Source organism: Dictyostelium purpureum (assembly GCF_000190715.1).
Source record: "Dictyostelium purpureum unplaced genomic scaffold DICPUscaffold_23, whole genome shotgun sequence".
In the NCBI taxonomy this organism is placed as follows: Eukaryota; Evosea; class Eumycetozoa; order Dictyosteliales; family Dictyosteliaceae; genus Dictyostelium; species Dictyostelium purpureum.
In genome coordinates, this window is record NW_003519360.1 from 113414 (window position 1) to 130948 (window position 17535).

The 17535-nt window shown below is 28.1% G+C and overlaps 4 protein-coding genes across 4 annotated transcripts; 3 read left to right on the top strand and 1 right to left on the bottom strand.

Moving 5' to 3' along the window:
• Positions 1-39: 39 nt before the first annotated feature.
• DICPUDRAFT_96671 (uncharacterized protein) lies at positions 40-2149 on the top strand (the record flags this gene model as incomplete). The annotated part of the gene is made up of 3 exons (XM_003284310.1): positions 40-238; positions 305-605; positions 690-2149. Exons 1-3 carry the CDS (start codon positions 113-115, stop codon positions 2147-2149), a joined length of 1887 nt encoding a protein of 628 aa, XP_003284358.1. The 5' UTR covers positions 40-112.
• A 133-nt stretch (positions 2150-2282) lies between these two features.
• On the bottom strand, positions 2283-3447 carry DICPUDRAFT_148146 (uncharacterized protein; the record flags this gene model as incomplete). The annotated part of the gene is made up of 2 exons (XM_003284336.1): positions 2283-3206; positions 3280-3447. 2 exons carry the CDS (start codon positions 3445-3447, stop codon positions 2283-2285), a joined length of 1092 nt encoding a protein of 363 aa, XP_003284384.1.
• A 478-nt stretch (positions 3448-3925) lies between these two features.
• Positions 3926-4114, top strand: DICPUDRAFT_13167 (uncharacterized protein; the record flags this gene model as incomplete). Its single annotated transcript, XM_003284311.1, has 1 exon — positions 3926-4114. A coding segment is annotated over one exon (189 nt), but the record flags the coding sequence as incomplete, so codon positions are not given.
• A 1809-nt stretch (positions 4115-5923) lies between these two features.
• Positions 5924-17511, top strand: TagC (uncharacterized protein; the record flags this gene model as incomplete). The annotated part of the gene is made up of 4 exons (XM_003284312.1): positions 5924-6006; positions 11212-11231; positions 11763-11764; positions 12388-17511. The coding sequence occupies 4 exons, from the start codon at positions 5924-5926 to the stop codon at positions 17509-17511; spliced, it is 5229 nt and encodes a 1742-aa protein (XP_003284360.1).
• Between the last annotated feature and the right edge of the window lie 24 nt (positions 17512-17535).

Consider the following 17535-nt stretch of genomic DNA (forward strand, 5'->3'; position numbering starts at 1 on the left):
TTTTTTAATTTTTTTTTTTTAATTTTTAAATTTATAATAAAATAAACATTAAACAATTTAATTGATAATATTTTTACCCAATTAGTCCAATTCAATTTATAGATCCTTTAGAATGTCCCAGTCAGCTCAACAGAGTAGCATAATTAAATGCGGACTATGTAAGAAGAAACACAATCTGGTTACTATAGAAGGATGCAACCACTCATTTTGTTTTGAGTGTATAAGTGCACACAGTAAAGTAAGATATAACTTTAATATATTTTGGTAATATAAATATTAAACATCAACTAATTTACCCCCCAAGAGTTCAACAAAATGTCCCGAATGTAAAAATGAAATAGTAAAATGTAAATACAGTGGTGGAGAAGAAAAAGATTTAGAAAGTGACTATGATTATTTTATAAATAGTGAATTTTATGATGATTATGACGAATACTATGATGAATACTCTGACTCTGATAGCGACAACAGTTATGATGATGGCGATGAAGACGATTATTACTATGCTTTGAAAGGAATCAACAAAAATGAAAAACACTTAACTGATCTTAATCAAATACAAGTAAACGAAGATGGGCAAATTGTAATAAAAGATATTCCGAAAAGCAAGTATTTTTTGCAAAAATATATCTCATGATAGTGAATGATTTGTTTTAATTAATAACACTAATAGTTTTAAAATATTACAGATGAAACCAAAATTAATAATACTGTCACTGATTTACCTAATGATGTATATTTAGACGATTACTTTAGAAATGTAGACCCAAATAAAAAAAAGGAACTTTATTATAGAGATGTTTTTGTTGATATCAGCTCTGATGAGGAAGATAGTGAAAATATCCTTAAAAAAAAAAGAAAACTATCAATAAAATTCAATAATAAGAAATATACGTTTGACTATGACGGAAAAACAAAAGAAGAAATATTATATTATAAAACGAAATCAGAAGATGACTATATTTCACCATTTATAAATCTAAAAGACATCTCACTATCAGATGATGACAATGATGATGACGAATTCATAGACCATGAGGAAGATAATCTTTATAGCTCTGATGATGATGATGAAGAAGAAAAAGAAGAAAAAGAAGAAAAAAAAAAAGAAGAAGAAGAAACCACTAAAGAATATCAATATGCCACTGGATTTAGGGCCTCACAATTAAAAGCCATTTTCGAAAGGGACTACTCTCATGAAGAATGTATAGATTTCATAAAAAATGAAAAAAATTGTTTCAATCCAATGTACAATGAAATTAAATACAATTTCCACTGGTGCTATCATAGATGTATTTTAGTAGATGAATTTGTAACCAACAAACTATCTGCAAACTCTGTAAACCTATATAACGATATCTCTCACCCATTAAAATCAACTCAAAATCACCTTATTTGCTACCAGTGGGACCTATACCCAAAACAACATATTAGCCAAACAAAAAAATTCTGCTGGGAAGCCAACCCTACCAAAAGGAATAAAAACAAAAACAATAATAATAAAAAAAAAATCCCACATGATATGAGCGCAAGTGACAAAGAAAAATACAGCGATTTCATTAAAGTATTAGAAAACATAGGTGATTTGGCTGATAAAAAATTTGGAAAAAAAAATAAAAATAAAAATAATAATAACAATACTACTAATACTACTAATACTACTAATACTACTAATAATAATAATAATAACAATACTACTACTAATAATAATAATAATAACGATACTACTATTAATAATAATAATAATAATCTTTATAATAATAGTAGTTATAATAATAATAATAATAACAATACCACTACTACTAATATTAATAATAATAACAATACTACTATTAATAATAATAATAATAATCTTTATAATAATAGTGATTATAATAATAGTAATTATATAACAAAACTCAAAAACAATACCATTCAAACTCGACCACCAAGCAATATACCCGCCAAACCTGCACCACCCATTGATAAACCTGCTGCTGCACCACCCATTAATAAACCTGCTGCTGCACCACCCATTGATAAACCTGCTGCTTCACCAAACAAAAATAACAATCAACCATCAGAAAATGAAAACCAAGTACCTGTCGATGAAAATGTTGGTGCCTATTTAACCGATATGCTAGATGTTCCTCATTGTAAACAAAATTAAAATAAAAAATTATGTTATATTAAAAACCAAAAGAAAAAAACCTTTTATATTTTATTTATTTATTAAAAAAAAAATTTTATTAATAAATTTATTAATGTACAAAATTTAAATAGTTTATTGTTTTTATAATTTTCTATCTATAATTTGGATCTAAATAATTTGACTCGCCAGTTGGATATGTATATTTGTAGTCATCATCCAAGAAATATGAATCTGGATTTTCAAAAGCAGTCATGTGATGTGATGATAGATGTTTTCCGATCTCATCCAATTCATCGTGGCATTTAGAACATAAATCTACCTCATTCATGCACTCTTCGCAATGCCATCTAACGCCAACAATGGGCTCGATATCACAGCCGTCGCATTTATATCCTTCATGAACTTTGGCTGTACTATTTGATGATGAATTTTTATTATTTGCTGCTGAATTTGAATTACTACTATTTGAACTTTGCTTTATTTCTAATCTCCTTTCATCTTCAGATGACTGTGGTTCAAAACCACCACTACTAATACTTCCACTACGCTTTTTCTTTGGTCTTGAACCAGGAATCTCCAATCCTAATCTTTCTAATTTTTTAAAGTATTTTTGTGTACGACTTGCAACCTGTGCTGGAGTTCTATTACCTAGTTTATTTGCTATTTTAACCCATCTATGTGTTGCGACCTCCTCTTCTGGGAATTCGACCAATAACTCCTCCAATCTATTATGCTCTTCCTCGGTCCAGTATGCTAAATTTGTTTTACTGAGTGCCCTTGGATAGGGCCTTGGTGGTTTTCTAATAACCTCATTTTCACCTTCTTTAAAATTACTATCACTTTCATCATGATTGTTCATTCTTTTTTTATATACAACAATTTCATTTCTAACTTCTTTTTCATTTTCTTTATTGATACTATTATTATTTACAAGTCTTTGATTACTATTAATACCGATGCTGCCACTGCTACTATTAGTACTAACATTATTATTTTTATTATTATATGTGGGTAATAAAATACCAGTTAAATCTGGTATATTTATGATATTAATTTTGGGTGGTAATCTAATTGCCTTTAAAAATAAAACTGTATTAGTATCAATACTGATTAATATTTAACTTTCTTACAAGTGAAATTAAACATACCCCAGATACCAGTGACTCTATATATTCAACAGGATTTCCAATTGCTTCCTTATATGCATTTTCTATAAATTCTCTATCTTTTAAAACCTGTTCCCTTTGTAATTCCAATATTTCTAAAACTTTAGTTAACTGCTTATATTCTTGAGTACTTGTTACTGGTATACTCATTGCTTCATAATTTATAACTATACAAATAAATTATTATTATTACTATTATTTTATTATTAGTATTTATAAAAATAAATACTTTTATTATTAAATTAATTTAAAAAAAAAATAAAAAAAAATAAAAAATAAAAAAAGTTGACGAAATAATTATTTTTATATTATTTTTTTTTTATTTTTTTTTTTTAATTTTCACACAATTTTTTTAATTTTTTTAATTTTTTTTTTTTTATTTTAATTATTCATTCATTTTTCGAAAAATAAATAATTTCAAATAGATTATAATATACTTAATTAATCTATTTTTATCAATATTCAAAAAAAAAAAACTATAAATAACCCAACTACAATATTATTATAATAATAAAAATACAAAACAGATATATAAAATTTAAAAATGGTTATGCCAACTAGATTATCATATGAAAAAAGTAAAACTTATAAAAGCGAAGAAGAAACAGCAGGTGAATGTATAAGAGGTATCCAAATGGGTTTTTTAATGGGTGCTGCAGTAGGTACCTCATTGGGTGCAATCTATATGTCACTTATGTTATTACCAAGAGGTGTTAGAGGTAGAGAATTTTTTTCATTAATGGGCAAAGCCTCACTTAAAATGGCTCTTACTTTTGGTAGTTTCATGTCTATTGGTGGTGCTCTCAGATGTGAAGAAGACGAAGAATTAAAAAATAATAATAATACATATATCAACAACAATAAGAATAAAATCCCATCAATTTTAGAATTTAATAATAACATAAATAACAGATTTAAAAATATTTGCTAAATAAATAAATATATAAATAAATTAATAAATAAATAAATAAACAAAACTGTAAAAATTAAAATTTTTAAAAAAACCGAATGTGTGTATACAAGATAATTTTGTTTTCTCTTTATTTTATTTTATTTTATTTAATTTTATTTAATTTCGTGTTTTTCTTATATAGAAATTTAATGTATAATTATTTCATTAAAAACAAAAAAAAAAAAAACCGATAGTCAAACTTCGCTATTTATTTTTTTTATATATATTTTTTTTGCATTAGACAATCATTTCGGTTATACTCATATTAAAATATGATGATAGCAACAACGCATTATAAAAACTGCTAAACTTTTGCATATTTAGTAAAGAAATTATTATAATAAAATAGATTTTAAAATGCAAAAATTACCATGATTGGTTGTAATCGTTTTAACACACAAAATATTTTTTTTATTTTTTTTAATTTTTTTTTTTTTTTTCAGTATTCGACAAAAATAAAAAAGTGGTTTGTGTTGAGTAAATTTTTTTTATATTTTTATTTTGATGTTAAAGATTTAACACACTCTAAATATCATTGCTTTGAATATTTCTAAATACATAATAATTTGTGACTATATAATTCCAAATATTTACAAATAATATATAATAAGGTAATGTTATTTTTATATATTTTAATTTCAATTTCGAAATATTTTTGAAAATTAAATCAAAATAATTTTTATTTTTTTTAATTTTTTTTAATTTTTTTTTAATTTTTTTTTTATTTTATTATTTTATATTTTTAAGTTTTTCAGAAAATACACACAATCACATAAAGTTACAACATCAAATTACTGTGTTATATGCGACCTGTTATTAGGCAGAGGCATAATCATCCAGATATTATTTTATTTCTTTTAAAAATATTTTTTTTATTTTTTTTTAATTTTTAAAATTTTGTTTATTTTAAATTATTTTTTTTTTCTCTTTTTTTTTTAAAATTTTCTTGGATCTTGTTGGATAAAAAATAAAAAAAAAAAAAAAAAAAAAAAATTTGATCATTTTTTTCATATATTGTAATAATACTATCTGTAACATACTTAATAATCAAAAATACACAAAGGTATTTATTTGTTTTTTATAATACATACATATACTCAATCACTCAACCACTCAACCATTCAATCATTCAATCATTCAATTATTCAATCATTCAATTATTCAATCATTCAATCATCAATCATTCATTCATTTGTTCATTCATTTATTCATTTTTTTCATTATTTATTTATTTATTTATCAAAATTTTAATAACCTCAATAAAAAAAAATATATAAAAATAAATAAAAAAAAATATTTTTATAAAAAATTTTTTATTTTTTTTTAAATTTTTTCAATCTCATTTCTTTTAAAAAAGAAACACACTCCTCATTACACAATCATTAATTTTATTTCTCTTTCTTTTTTTTTTTTTTAACAAAATTCATGTATTATTATTATTTGTAACATTATTTATTAATTAATTTTATGTATTTTTATTTTTTATTAGATTCTTAAATCATATATCAACTTGTACATATCTCAAAAATTTTAAAATTCATATATATATATAGTAACTGTAAAATAAAAAAATTATAAAAAGTAAGTGTTGTTTTTTTATATTTTATAAAAAAAAAACTTTTAAATATTAATAATTTTTATATAAAGCAAAAAAAAAAAAATTCATTGTTTATAATGAAATTACAATTTAAAATACCAAAATTATTAATATTATCAGGTATAATATTATTGGTTTTATTTTTAGGTATTAAATTAGAGTTAATCGAAAAAAATAAAATTAATAGGGTTATTAATGATGAACCAACTGTAAATTATTTCAATTCAATTTTTCAAAAAAATGCCCATACTCCCTCCTCCAATAATAAGAAAATATTATTAAGAAACGAAATCATAAATACAAATACCAAAAAAGGAATCAAGTCCTATTCAAACTCGGTTAAAAGCCAAATTTCAAAAAAAGATAAAAATTTAATTGATTTCCCAAACTTAATTTCTAGAGTACTAAAGTCTAATGAAGATAGCGATAAAGAAGAGACTTTGATTGATCAATTAAATCATGAAGAATATTATATTAAAAAGAACCATTATTTAGTTCAATTTAAAGAAAAGATTACAAAGGAATCAAAGAACGAATTGGTAGATTTCCTTAGCAGTACCGATGGTCGTATCAGTCAAGAACAACCATTTGCATCATCCATCATTCATTATATCCCACACGATTCCTTCTTAGTTGTTATGACTTTTGAACAAAGTAGATTAATTTCATCAAAGAAATGGGTTTCTTGGGTTGGCGAACTTGAACCATCCAATAAGGTTCATTTAAACTTTAAAGAAAAGTCACTTGGTCATCCAGTTTATATTATATTATGTGGTTCAAATGACTTACTTGCACATAAATGGCAATCAATTTTAAATAACGATAGGAATTTAAAGCCATTGAATGCTAAAGTCGAAATTCAAGCAATTAACTCAAAGAAATTCAAGTCTGTAGTTTCATGTATCTCTAATAGTGTTGGTTGCTCATTAGTTAGCGCCGAGAAATTAGTATATCAATGGATTTCAGAACAACCTGAAAGTAACTTTATTGAACGTGCTGGAAAGTTGTTAACCTCAAATAGATTGTCCCCAACTGTTGTATTTGCCACCAATCAAACTCTTGCTAATAACGATAGAAACGATATCCCATTGAGAGGTGCTGGTCAAATTATTAGTATTGCCGATACTGGTTTAGACACTGGTCATTGCTTTTTCAGTGATTCAAATAACGCAATTCCATATAATACTGTAAATTTAAATCATAGAAAAGTCGTTGCTTATTATTTCAATTCCACCTATGGTGATGATCAAGATTTCATTAATGGTCATGGTACTCATGTTTCAGGTACTGCCGTTGGTACCCCAGAGGACTCAACATGGCAAATTGGTCAATTTAGCGGTTTAGCAAGTGATGCTAAATTGGCATTTTATGATATTGCTCTAGGTTCTACCACACAGGATCCAACTCCACCTTCCGATTATTCCAAAATGTATCAACCACTTTATGATGCAGGTGCAAGAGTACATGGTGATTCATGGGGTTCAGTTTCATTGCAAGGTTATCTTGGTGCATATTCAGACGATGCAGGCTCCATAGACGATTTCCTCTATACCCATCCAGATTTCATCATTTTAAGAGCTGCTGGTAATAATGAACAATATGGGTCATTGTTATCACAAGCCACTGCCAAAAATGTTATAACTGTAGGTGCAGAACAATCATCACATCAATCATTTATGGAGGATACATTATCCTATTTAGATTATGACGCAGATTTTATTACCTGGAGAGATTACATTTATAACGAATTCGATGACAAGTATAAAGACTATACACCACAACAATGTTGCAATGAAATGGGCACAGTCAAAGTTCTTCTTAAATGTTGCCCAGCCGAAATCAAACAAGCATATATAGATAAATTTAGTAATACTCCATATTACAACGAGAATAATATTGCTATCTTTTCATCAAAGGGTCCAACTCACGATGGTCGTATGAAGCCTGATTTAGTTGCTCCAGGTCAATTTATTACATCTTCAAGATCAAATGGTCCAGATAATACTCAACAATGTGGTACAGGTGCATTACCAAATACTAACGCATTATTGGCATTACAAGGTTCATCTATGGCCACTCCATTGGCAACCGCAGCAACAGCAATCCTTAGACAATATCTAACCGAAGGTTATTACCCAACAGGTGAACCAGTAGAAGAGAATAAAATTAAACCAACCGGTTCATTATTAAAAGCACTAATGATTAATAATGCTCAGCTATTAAATGGTACATTTGAATTCACCGATGCTGAATCCGTATCAACTTTCCCAAAAAATGGTATTGAATATCCATTTGTCGGTGCCAATTATGTTCAAGGTTGGGGTGCTATTAGAATGAACAATTGGATGTATGTAAAATCAACTGGAAAAGAAAAAACTAGATTTGTAGCAATTGGAGGTTTAGAGAATGGTGCCAAGCCAACAGAATGGAAAGAGCCAGAGGTCGAAACAAATTTTAATATCTCATATTGCTTTACATTTAAACCAAATGGCAGCACAGGTATCCCTAAAATTGTAGCCACATTAGTATGGACCGATCCAGCATCATACTCTGGTGCAAGATTGAATTTGGTAAATAATTTAGATCTCACAATGACCATCCATGGTAACAGTACAACTAAAATTTTTTACGCTAATTCTGGTGGTGCATCAAGAAACGATACTGATCCAGAAGCTGATACCATCAACAATGTCGAAACAATCATTCATTACCCAAATGGCTCAACATCTTATTCATTTTTAGTCGAAGGTACAAACGTTCCTATGGGTCCACAGAAATTCTCATTTGTATTCCATGGTGAAAACGGTGATTTCGACTGGGCTGATGAATGCCGTCAATGTAGTCCAGATGACAGTGATATTACTTGTTCAGTTCCAAATGGTGTTGGTACAAAATCATGTACCAATAATCACGTATGGTCAAAATGCTTGGTCCAAACTTGTAACAGCGGTTATAATTACAACTCTCTTAGTCAAAGCTGTGAAGAGTTCCTTTCATACAACTATATCATTATTATTGTTGCTGGTGGTATCATGACAATCATCATTTGTGTTATCTTGTTAGCTAAATATATGGAACGTAGAGAAAGTAAAAGAGAAGTTATCAAACGTGCTGAAGATGGTACTGGTATTCACATTAGAGATAAAGCACCATTATCACCAATTACTATTGCAGATCTTTATAGTTTAATCTCCCCATTCATTATTAGACTTGCATTCTCCACTGCTTGTTCATTGGTTGCCACTGCTGCATCAATTCTCCAGCCATTCTACATTGGTAATATTATTCAAGCCGTACCAACAACCAAAAGTATAAACGATCTTAGAACCGAGTTTATTATTATTTTCATTTTGGCTTTTCTAGAGTTTGTTTTCTCAACTATTAGCTCATGGGTATCAGGTATTGCAAACGAACAAATTGTAATGAGACTCCAAAATAAAGTTTTCCGTTCTATTATGGCCCAAGATATTATCTTTTTCCAAAGTAATGGTTCTGCCGCCTTAATGAATATTATCATCGTTGATACTCCAATGTTAAGATCCGCATTAACAGGTATTATGATCAATTTAGCAACTGGAATCTGCAAGTTTGTTGGTAGTTTGGTTTTCATTTTTACTATCTCCTGGAAATTATCTTTGGCCTTCTTTGGTGCTGTACCAGTTCTTGGTATTGTCACCCAAATTCAAGCACAGTTCACTAAAAGATTAACTAGAATCATGTTATATTATAACTCAAAAGCTTCCCAGCTCGGTCAAGAATCATTTACAAATATTCATGTTGTTGCCAATTATTGTAAGCAAGAAAAAGAAATGGTTAAATATGGCGAACTCTTAATGGATGTATATTTAACTGCTAGAAAACTCATTGTAAATAATACTTTTGCATCATCCGTCAAATGGTTAATGGTTGAAAGTTTAGCATTCGTCATTCTTTATTTCGGTGCATTCTTAGTAATCCAAAAGCAATTTACCATTGGTCTTTTAATTTCGTTCTCATTGTACATTGGTTATGTAATTGAATCATCAACAACATTATTCAGTGTTTATGTTAGTTTTGTACAATGCCAAGCATCTGCCACTAGAGTATTTATGATTTTACGTTCAGCACCAAAGAGAAAAGCAACACTCGATGACGAAAGATTAGAAGACTCATCAGATTCCAGTAGTAGTTATGACGGGGATGATTCATCATCATCTGGTGGTGACGAATATAGCAACAGATACCATAGAAATCAAAATAAAGCATTCGATACCGAAACTGACTCTGACTCTGATGGATTTAGTTATGGCGATCTCCATTCTTCAAGACTTAGCGCCAAAATTTCCGTTGGAGAGGGAGGTGAAAATAATATCAATCAAATTGATAATATCAGTGTTGGAAGTAATGATGAATCACAAAAAGTTTCACATAAGAAGAAGAGAAAATCAAAAGAAAAGAGTCAATTTACAAATAATGGTGGTCTTACTGTTGTAGAAATGAAACCAATGGCCAATTATATGGATTATAACAATTGCAGAGGCGATATAGAATTAAAAGGTGTTACATTCATTTATCCACTTAGACCAGACGTTAAAGTACTCGTCAATGTTAGCATGAAGTTTGAAGCTGGTAAATGTTATGGTATTGTAGGTCCATCAGGTAGCGGTAAATCAACCATTTTAGATTTAATCGCTCGTTTCTATTACGTACAAAAAGGTGATCTCTTAATCGATGGCCAAAACATTGAACTTATTAAACCAAATGTACTTAGAAGTTTTGTAACATGTGTTCATCAAAATGCATTATTATTTGAACAAACCATCTTTGAAAATATTGGTTATGCTCTCGATAAACCAACTAAAGAAGAAGTCACCGAAGCTGCTAAACTTGCTAATGCTCATGAATTTATTGAGGAATTACCAGATAAATACGAAACTTTACTAAATTCAAATGGTGGTCAATTATCCGGTGGTCAAAAGAAGAGAATAGCAATTGCAAGATCCATTTGTGCTAAAAGAAAGATTATGTTATTAGATGAAATCACTGCAGAATTAGATCCAGAAAGTGAAGAGCATGTTACAAATAGTATTAAAAAATTAACTAAAGGTCACACTGTAATCATGGTTGCTCATAAAGTAGCTGCCGTACGTGATTGCGATAAGATTTTTGTATTAGATAAAGGTCATTTAGTTGAAGAAGGTTCCCATGAAGAATTAATGTCTCTCAAAGGAAAATATCACAGAATGTTTAGAGACGATAGAGAGGGAGAAGAAGATCATGAGAAACTAAAAATTTTATCAACCGATGAAGAAATAGAAAGAAACAATAGTATTGATTCTGGAAATGAAATTACTAATAATGAAAACAATAATAATAGTAATGATAGTAATAATAATAATAATAATAGTAATGAAAATAATAATACTGATGGTAATAATAGTGATGAAAATAATAATAATAATTAACGATACTTAATAAATCAATAAATATTTAAACCTATACCAAAATATATTTTTGTTTTTATTTTAATTTTATTTTAATTTTATTTTAATTTTTTTTTATTATTTTTTATCTTTTTTTTTTTTTTAAAAGAACAGAAAATAATATAAACTAATTCGAAATTTATATTAATTTTAATATAAATTTTGGTGAGTTATAAGAGTTTTCTTTATATAAGATCAAAGATTCTAATCATAAAAAGTGAACCACAAAGGCAGTTATTTATAAAAATTTTTGTTTAAGTGTAACCTAATATGTTCTTAGTTTTTATATATTTTATAAATCTTTTTTGTTCTCTCTTATTTAAGATGTTATTTTTTTTTAATATGGTATAAAAATTATTAATTTGGATGTTAAAAATGAGTGGTTTTTTTATAATGTGTTATTAAATTATATTTATTTGGGGGTTTTTTTTTTTTTTTTTTTTTTAAAAAAAAGGGGTTAATATTATTTTTTTTTATAATAAATATTTTTTCTATTTTAGACTCAATCTATTAAATATTGTTCTTTTTTAAAATTAATTTATTTTATGATTGATAATTATTATTATATTAAAATTGTGTGTTTAATTTTTTAAAAAAAAAAATTAAAATATTTATTTTTTATCTTTTTAAAAGAATTTACATAAGTTTTTTTTTTAATAATTTTATATTTTTTTTCTTAAATAAACAGATAATTTAATTATTTGTTTTTCAATTTTTTTTAAATTAAAATTATATATTTAAAAATTAAGGTAAGTTTTTATTTATTAGTTTTAATAGTAATAAAAAATAAAGGAACCAATCTAACATTTATATTTTTTATTTTTTATTAGATTTTTTAATTATAATTGTATTTTTAATTTAATTTTTAATTTATATTTTTTTTAAAAAATTTTTTTAAAAAAAAAATGAAAATTTTATTTTCATTAAATAAAATTATACTTTTACTGTCAGGTGTATCACTATTATTATTGTTTTTAGGTTTAAAATATCAAATTATTGATAATAGTAGCACAGGTCGAGATGGATATGGTATATTAAATTTTTTTGAATTAAATAATCAACAAAAACCAATACAACAGAAACATGTAAAAAAAGATAAAAATATATATTTACGAAATCAAATAATTGATACAAAATCATTTAAATCAATTACTAATAATGATATAAGAGATAGGAGTATTAATAACAATAATATAGATTATTCATATTTTAATAGACTGTTAAAATCAATTAGTTTAAATTCAGATTCATATAAAAATAATAATAAAATTAACAGCAATATTAACAATAATAAAGAATTTTTATATAAGAAAAATCATTATTTAATACAATTTTCAGATCATATTAATGATATTACAAGAAAAGAGTTATCAGACTTCTTAGTAGTTACTGATCATATTACAAATGAACAGCCATATCCATCGTCAATTATAAATTATATTCCACAGGATAGTTTTTTAGTTGTAATGACCTTTGAACAAAGTAGATCTTTACTCGATAAGCCATGGGTATCTTGGATAGCCGAATTCGAATCATCAAATAAAATTCATATCAAGTTTGATCAAAAATCAATTGGTATTCCAGTGTATATTATATTGTGTGGTTCAAGTGATTCAATATTAAATAATTGGCAAGCAACATTAACTAATTTTTTAAAGCCATTGAATGCTAAAGTTGAAATTCAAGCAATTAACTCAAAGAAATTCAAGTCTGTTGTTTCATGCATCTCTAATAGTGATAGCTGTTCTTTAGTTAGCGCCGAGAAATTAGTATATCAATGGATTTCTGAACAACCTGAAAGTAACTTTATGGAAAGAGCTGAAAAGTATTATTCTGCAAATAGAATTGCACCAACTGTAGTTTTTGCAAAAAATTCAACATTGGTACAAAACAATAAGATAGATATCCCATTAAGAGGTGCTGGTCAAATTATTAGTATTGCCGACACCGGTTTAGACACTGGCCATTGCTTTTTCAGTGATTCAAATAACGCAATTCCATATAATACTGTAAATTTAAATCATAGAAAAATCGTTGCTTATTATACCGATTCCGGAGATGATCAAGATTTCGTCGATGGTCATGGTACTCATGTATGTGGATCAGCTGTTGGTTCGCCACAGGATTCAACATGGCAAGTTGGTCAATTTAATGGTTTAGCAAACGAATCAAAATTAGCATTTTATGATCTCTCAAAGGATTCAACTACCCAGCTATCTAGTCCTCCAGCTGATTATGCCAAAATGTATCAAACCCTTTATGATGCAGGTGCAAGAGTACATGGGGATTCGTGGGGTTCAATATCGCCACAAACACCATTCGGAGAGTATTCAGATGGTGCTGCTTCGTTGGATGATTTTCTCTATACCCATCCTGATTTCATCATTTTAAGAGCCGCAGGTAATGGAGACCAATATGGTGCATTGTTATCACAAGCCACTGCCAAAAATGTTATTACTGTAGGTGCAGAACAAAGTGCTCATCAATCATATATCACAGATACTTTAGTATATTCAAACTATTTACCAATAGCAAATTCTTATATTTCACAACTTTGTGCATTTGACGATAAGTATTGTACCTATACACCACAGCAATGTTGTGCTGAACAAAATACATTGGAAACCCTTAAAAGATGCTGCCTAGCTTCAATTCAACTCAGTTATAATCAAACATATTCAAATAGTTCAAACTATGTACTTTTTAACGAAGACAATATAATGAGCTCATCATCAAGAGGTCCAACCCATGATGGTCGTATGAAGCCAGATATAGTTGCTCCAGGTGAATATATTACATCTGCTAGATCAAATGGGGCTAATAGTACTCAACAATGTGGTACTGGTACACTACCAAACACTGATGCATTATTAGCATTGTCCGGTACATCAATGTCAACATCTTTTGCTACTGCCGCAACTGCTATTCTTAGACAATATCTAACTGAAGGTTATCACCCAACTGGTAAACCTTCAGAGGAAAATAAAATTAAACCAACTGGTTCTTTATTAAAAGCTTTAATGATCAACAATGCAAAGTTTTTAAATGGTACATTTTACTTATCATCATCAGGATCATACCAATCAGTCAGTGGAGGAGGTTCATTTACAGGTGCTGATTATATCCAGGGTTGGGGAGCTTTAAGAATGGGAAGTTGGCTTTATGTAAATTCTACTGGAAAAGATGTAAAAAATAGATTCGTGGCAATTGGTGGTTTAAATGAAACAACTAAAGGGTCTCAATGGAAAGAAGAGAGTTTATCAACCGGTTTCAATACATCTTATTGTTTTAAATACAAACCAAATGGTAGTGCAGGTTTACCAACTGTAACAGGTACTTTAGTGTGGACCGATCCAGCATCTTATGCAGGTGCAAAGTACAATTTAGTAAATAATTTAGATCTCTTAGTAATGATCTACCAAGAAGGTGTTTCATCATCTCTAATTTCTCTTTCAAATCTTGGGGGACCTTCATTTTACGGTCTTTCACCATTACAAGACTCAATCAACAATGTCGAGGGTGTCATTCACAATCCAAACGTTTCCACTTCTTACAGATTTGTAGTTACAGGTACTAATGTACCATTGGGCCCACAAAATTTCTCATTTGTTTTTAATGGTGAAAATGGTGATTTTGAATGGGCTGATCAATGTCCTGAATGTGCACCAGGTGAATTTCAACCATGTCCTGTTCCAAATGGTGTCGGTACTAAATCATGTGGCGCTAATAATCAATGGACTGTTTGTTTAGTTGCTAGTTGTAATAACAATTACAACTATAACTCAATTAAAAAGACTTGTGATGCTTTTCTTTCATATAATTATATTATTATGATTGTTGCTGGGGGTACAATGATTTTAATTACATGCTTAATCCTTTTGGTAAAATATAAAGAACATAAAGAGGCTAAAACCGACAACTTTAAACGTTTCGATGATGGAACCGGTATTTATATTAGACCAAAACCACAAGATGCCAAAGTATCAGTAGCAGATCTTTATAATTTACTTTCACCATTTATAGTAGAGCTTACAATTTCAACAGCATGTTCATTAGTTGCAACAGCCGCATCCATTCTTCAACCTTATTACATTGGTCAAATTATTAATGATATACCAAATACAAAGCATATTGGTGATTTCAAGAGTAGTTTTATTTTAATTTTTGTTTTGGCTTTAATAGAGTTTGTCTTTTCAACTATCAGTTCGTGGATATCTGGTATAGTAAATGAAAAGATGGTTATGAGACTTCAAAATAAAGTTTTCAGAGCCTTAATTGCACAAGATATGGGATTCTTCCAAAGAAATAATGCAGCCATTTTAATGAATGTACTCATTGTAGATACTCCTATGCTAAGATCCGCTTTAACTGGTATTTTATTATCGATAGCAACTGGTATTTGTAAATTTGTTGGTAGTTTAATTTTTATCTTTACAATCTCCTGGAAGCTATCGTTGGTTTTCTTTGCAGCCATTCCAGTTTTAGCAATCATTACACAAATTCAAGCACAATTTACTAAAAGGTTAACTAAAACTTTATTGTTTTATAATTCAAAAGCTTCTCAAAATGGACAAGAGTCAATGGTAAATATGAATGTTGTAACCAATTATTGTAGACAAGAAAAAGAAATCATCAAATATTCAGGGCATTTAATGGATGTATTTATTACTGCCAGAAAACTTATCGTAAACAACACTTTTGCCTCATCTGTTAAATGGTTATTGGTTGAAAGTTTAGCCTTTGTTATTCTTTACTATGGGGCCTATTTAGCTGTTCAAAAACAATTTACTGTTGGTCTTTTAATTTCTTTTTGTCTTTATATTGGTTATGTTATTGATTCAGTCTCGTCGCTATTTGGTGTTTATGTCAGTTATGTTCAATCACAAGCTGCTTCAAAAAGAGTATTTATGATTTTACGTTCTGCACCAAGAAAGAGAACTACATTAGAAGAGGAAGAAGCTGACAGACAACGTGGTTTAGGTGGTAATGACGATGACGATAAAGGTGATGATGATAAAGGTGATGGAGGTGATAAATTAGATCAACTTAAAAAAGAGGACCCAAGTAACAGTAATGTGGAAGATATAAATAATAACAATAATCCAAATAGTATTGAATCATTAGATGGTGTTTCAACAATTGCAGATAGTACTACAGCTCCATTAAGTAAAAAAGAAATTAAAGAACAAAAGAAAAAAGAACAAAAGGAATTCTTTAAAAGAACTGGTATCAATGTTAATGAAAATGTATCTCTAATTCCAACAAACTATATTGAACTACAAGAATGTAGAGGTGAAATAGAATTATCAAATATATCATTCAGCTATCCAACACGTCCAGATATTGAAGTTCTTCATAATATAAATATGAAATTCGAAGCTGGTAAATGCTATGGTATTGTAGGTCCATCGGGTAGTGGTAAATCAACACTATTTGAATTGATTTCAAGATTTTATCAAGTTAAAAAAGGTAATATTACATTGGATGGTGTAGATACATCACTAATTCGTCCAAGTAGTCTTAGAGGTTTCGTAACATGTGTTCACCAGAATGCCCTCTTATTTGAAGCAACTATTGGTGAAAATATTGGCTATGCTCTAGATAACCCAACCCAAGAGGAAATTATTGAAGCTTCAAAACTTGCCAATGCCCATGAGTTTATTGAAGAGTTAAAGGATAAATATGAAACCGTTTTAGGAACTGCTGGTAATACCTTGTCTGGTGGTCAAAAGAAAAGACTTGCAATAGCCAGAGCTATTTGTGCCAAAAGAAAGATTATGTTATTAGATGAAATCACAGCAGAGTTAGATCCAGAAAGTGAAGAAGCCATTACAAATAGTATTAAAAAATTAACTCAAGGGCATACAGTTATCATGGTAGCTCATAAAGTGGCTGCTGTACGTGATTGTGACAAAATCTTTGTTTTGGAAAAAGGTTTCTTAATTGAAGAAGGTACCCATGATGAATTAATGGCAGCCAGAGGAAAATACTTTAGAATGTTTAGAAATGATAAAGAAGAAGAAGAACTTTTAAATAATTTAAATTTACCATCAACCAATAATATTAATAATAACAATACTTTAGATAGTAATATAGATAATAATATAGAAAATGATATGGATAATAATAATATAGACAATAATATAAATAATAATAATAGGGATGAAAATAATGATAATGACCAATTAAATGTTAATAATTAAAGTTTTTTAAATAAATATATTTTA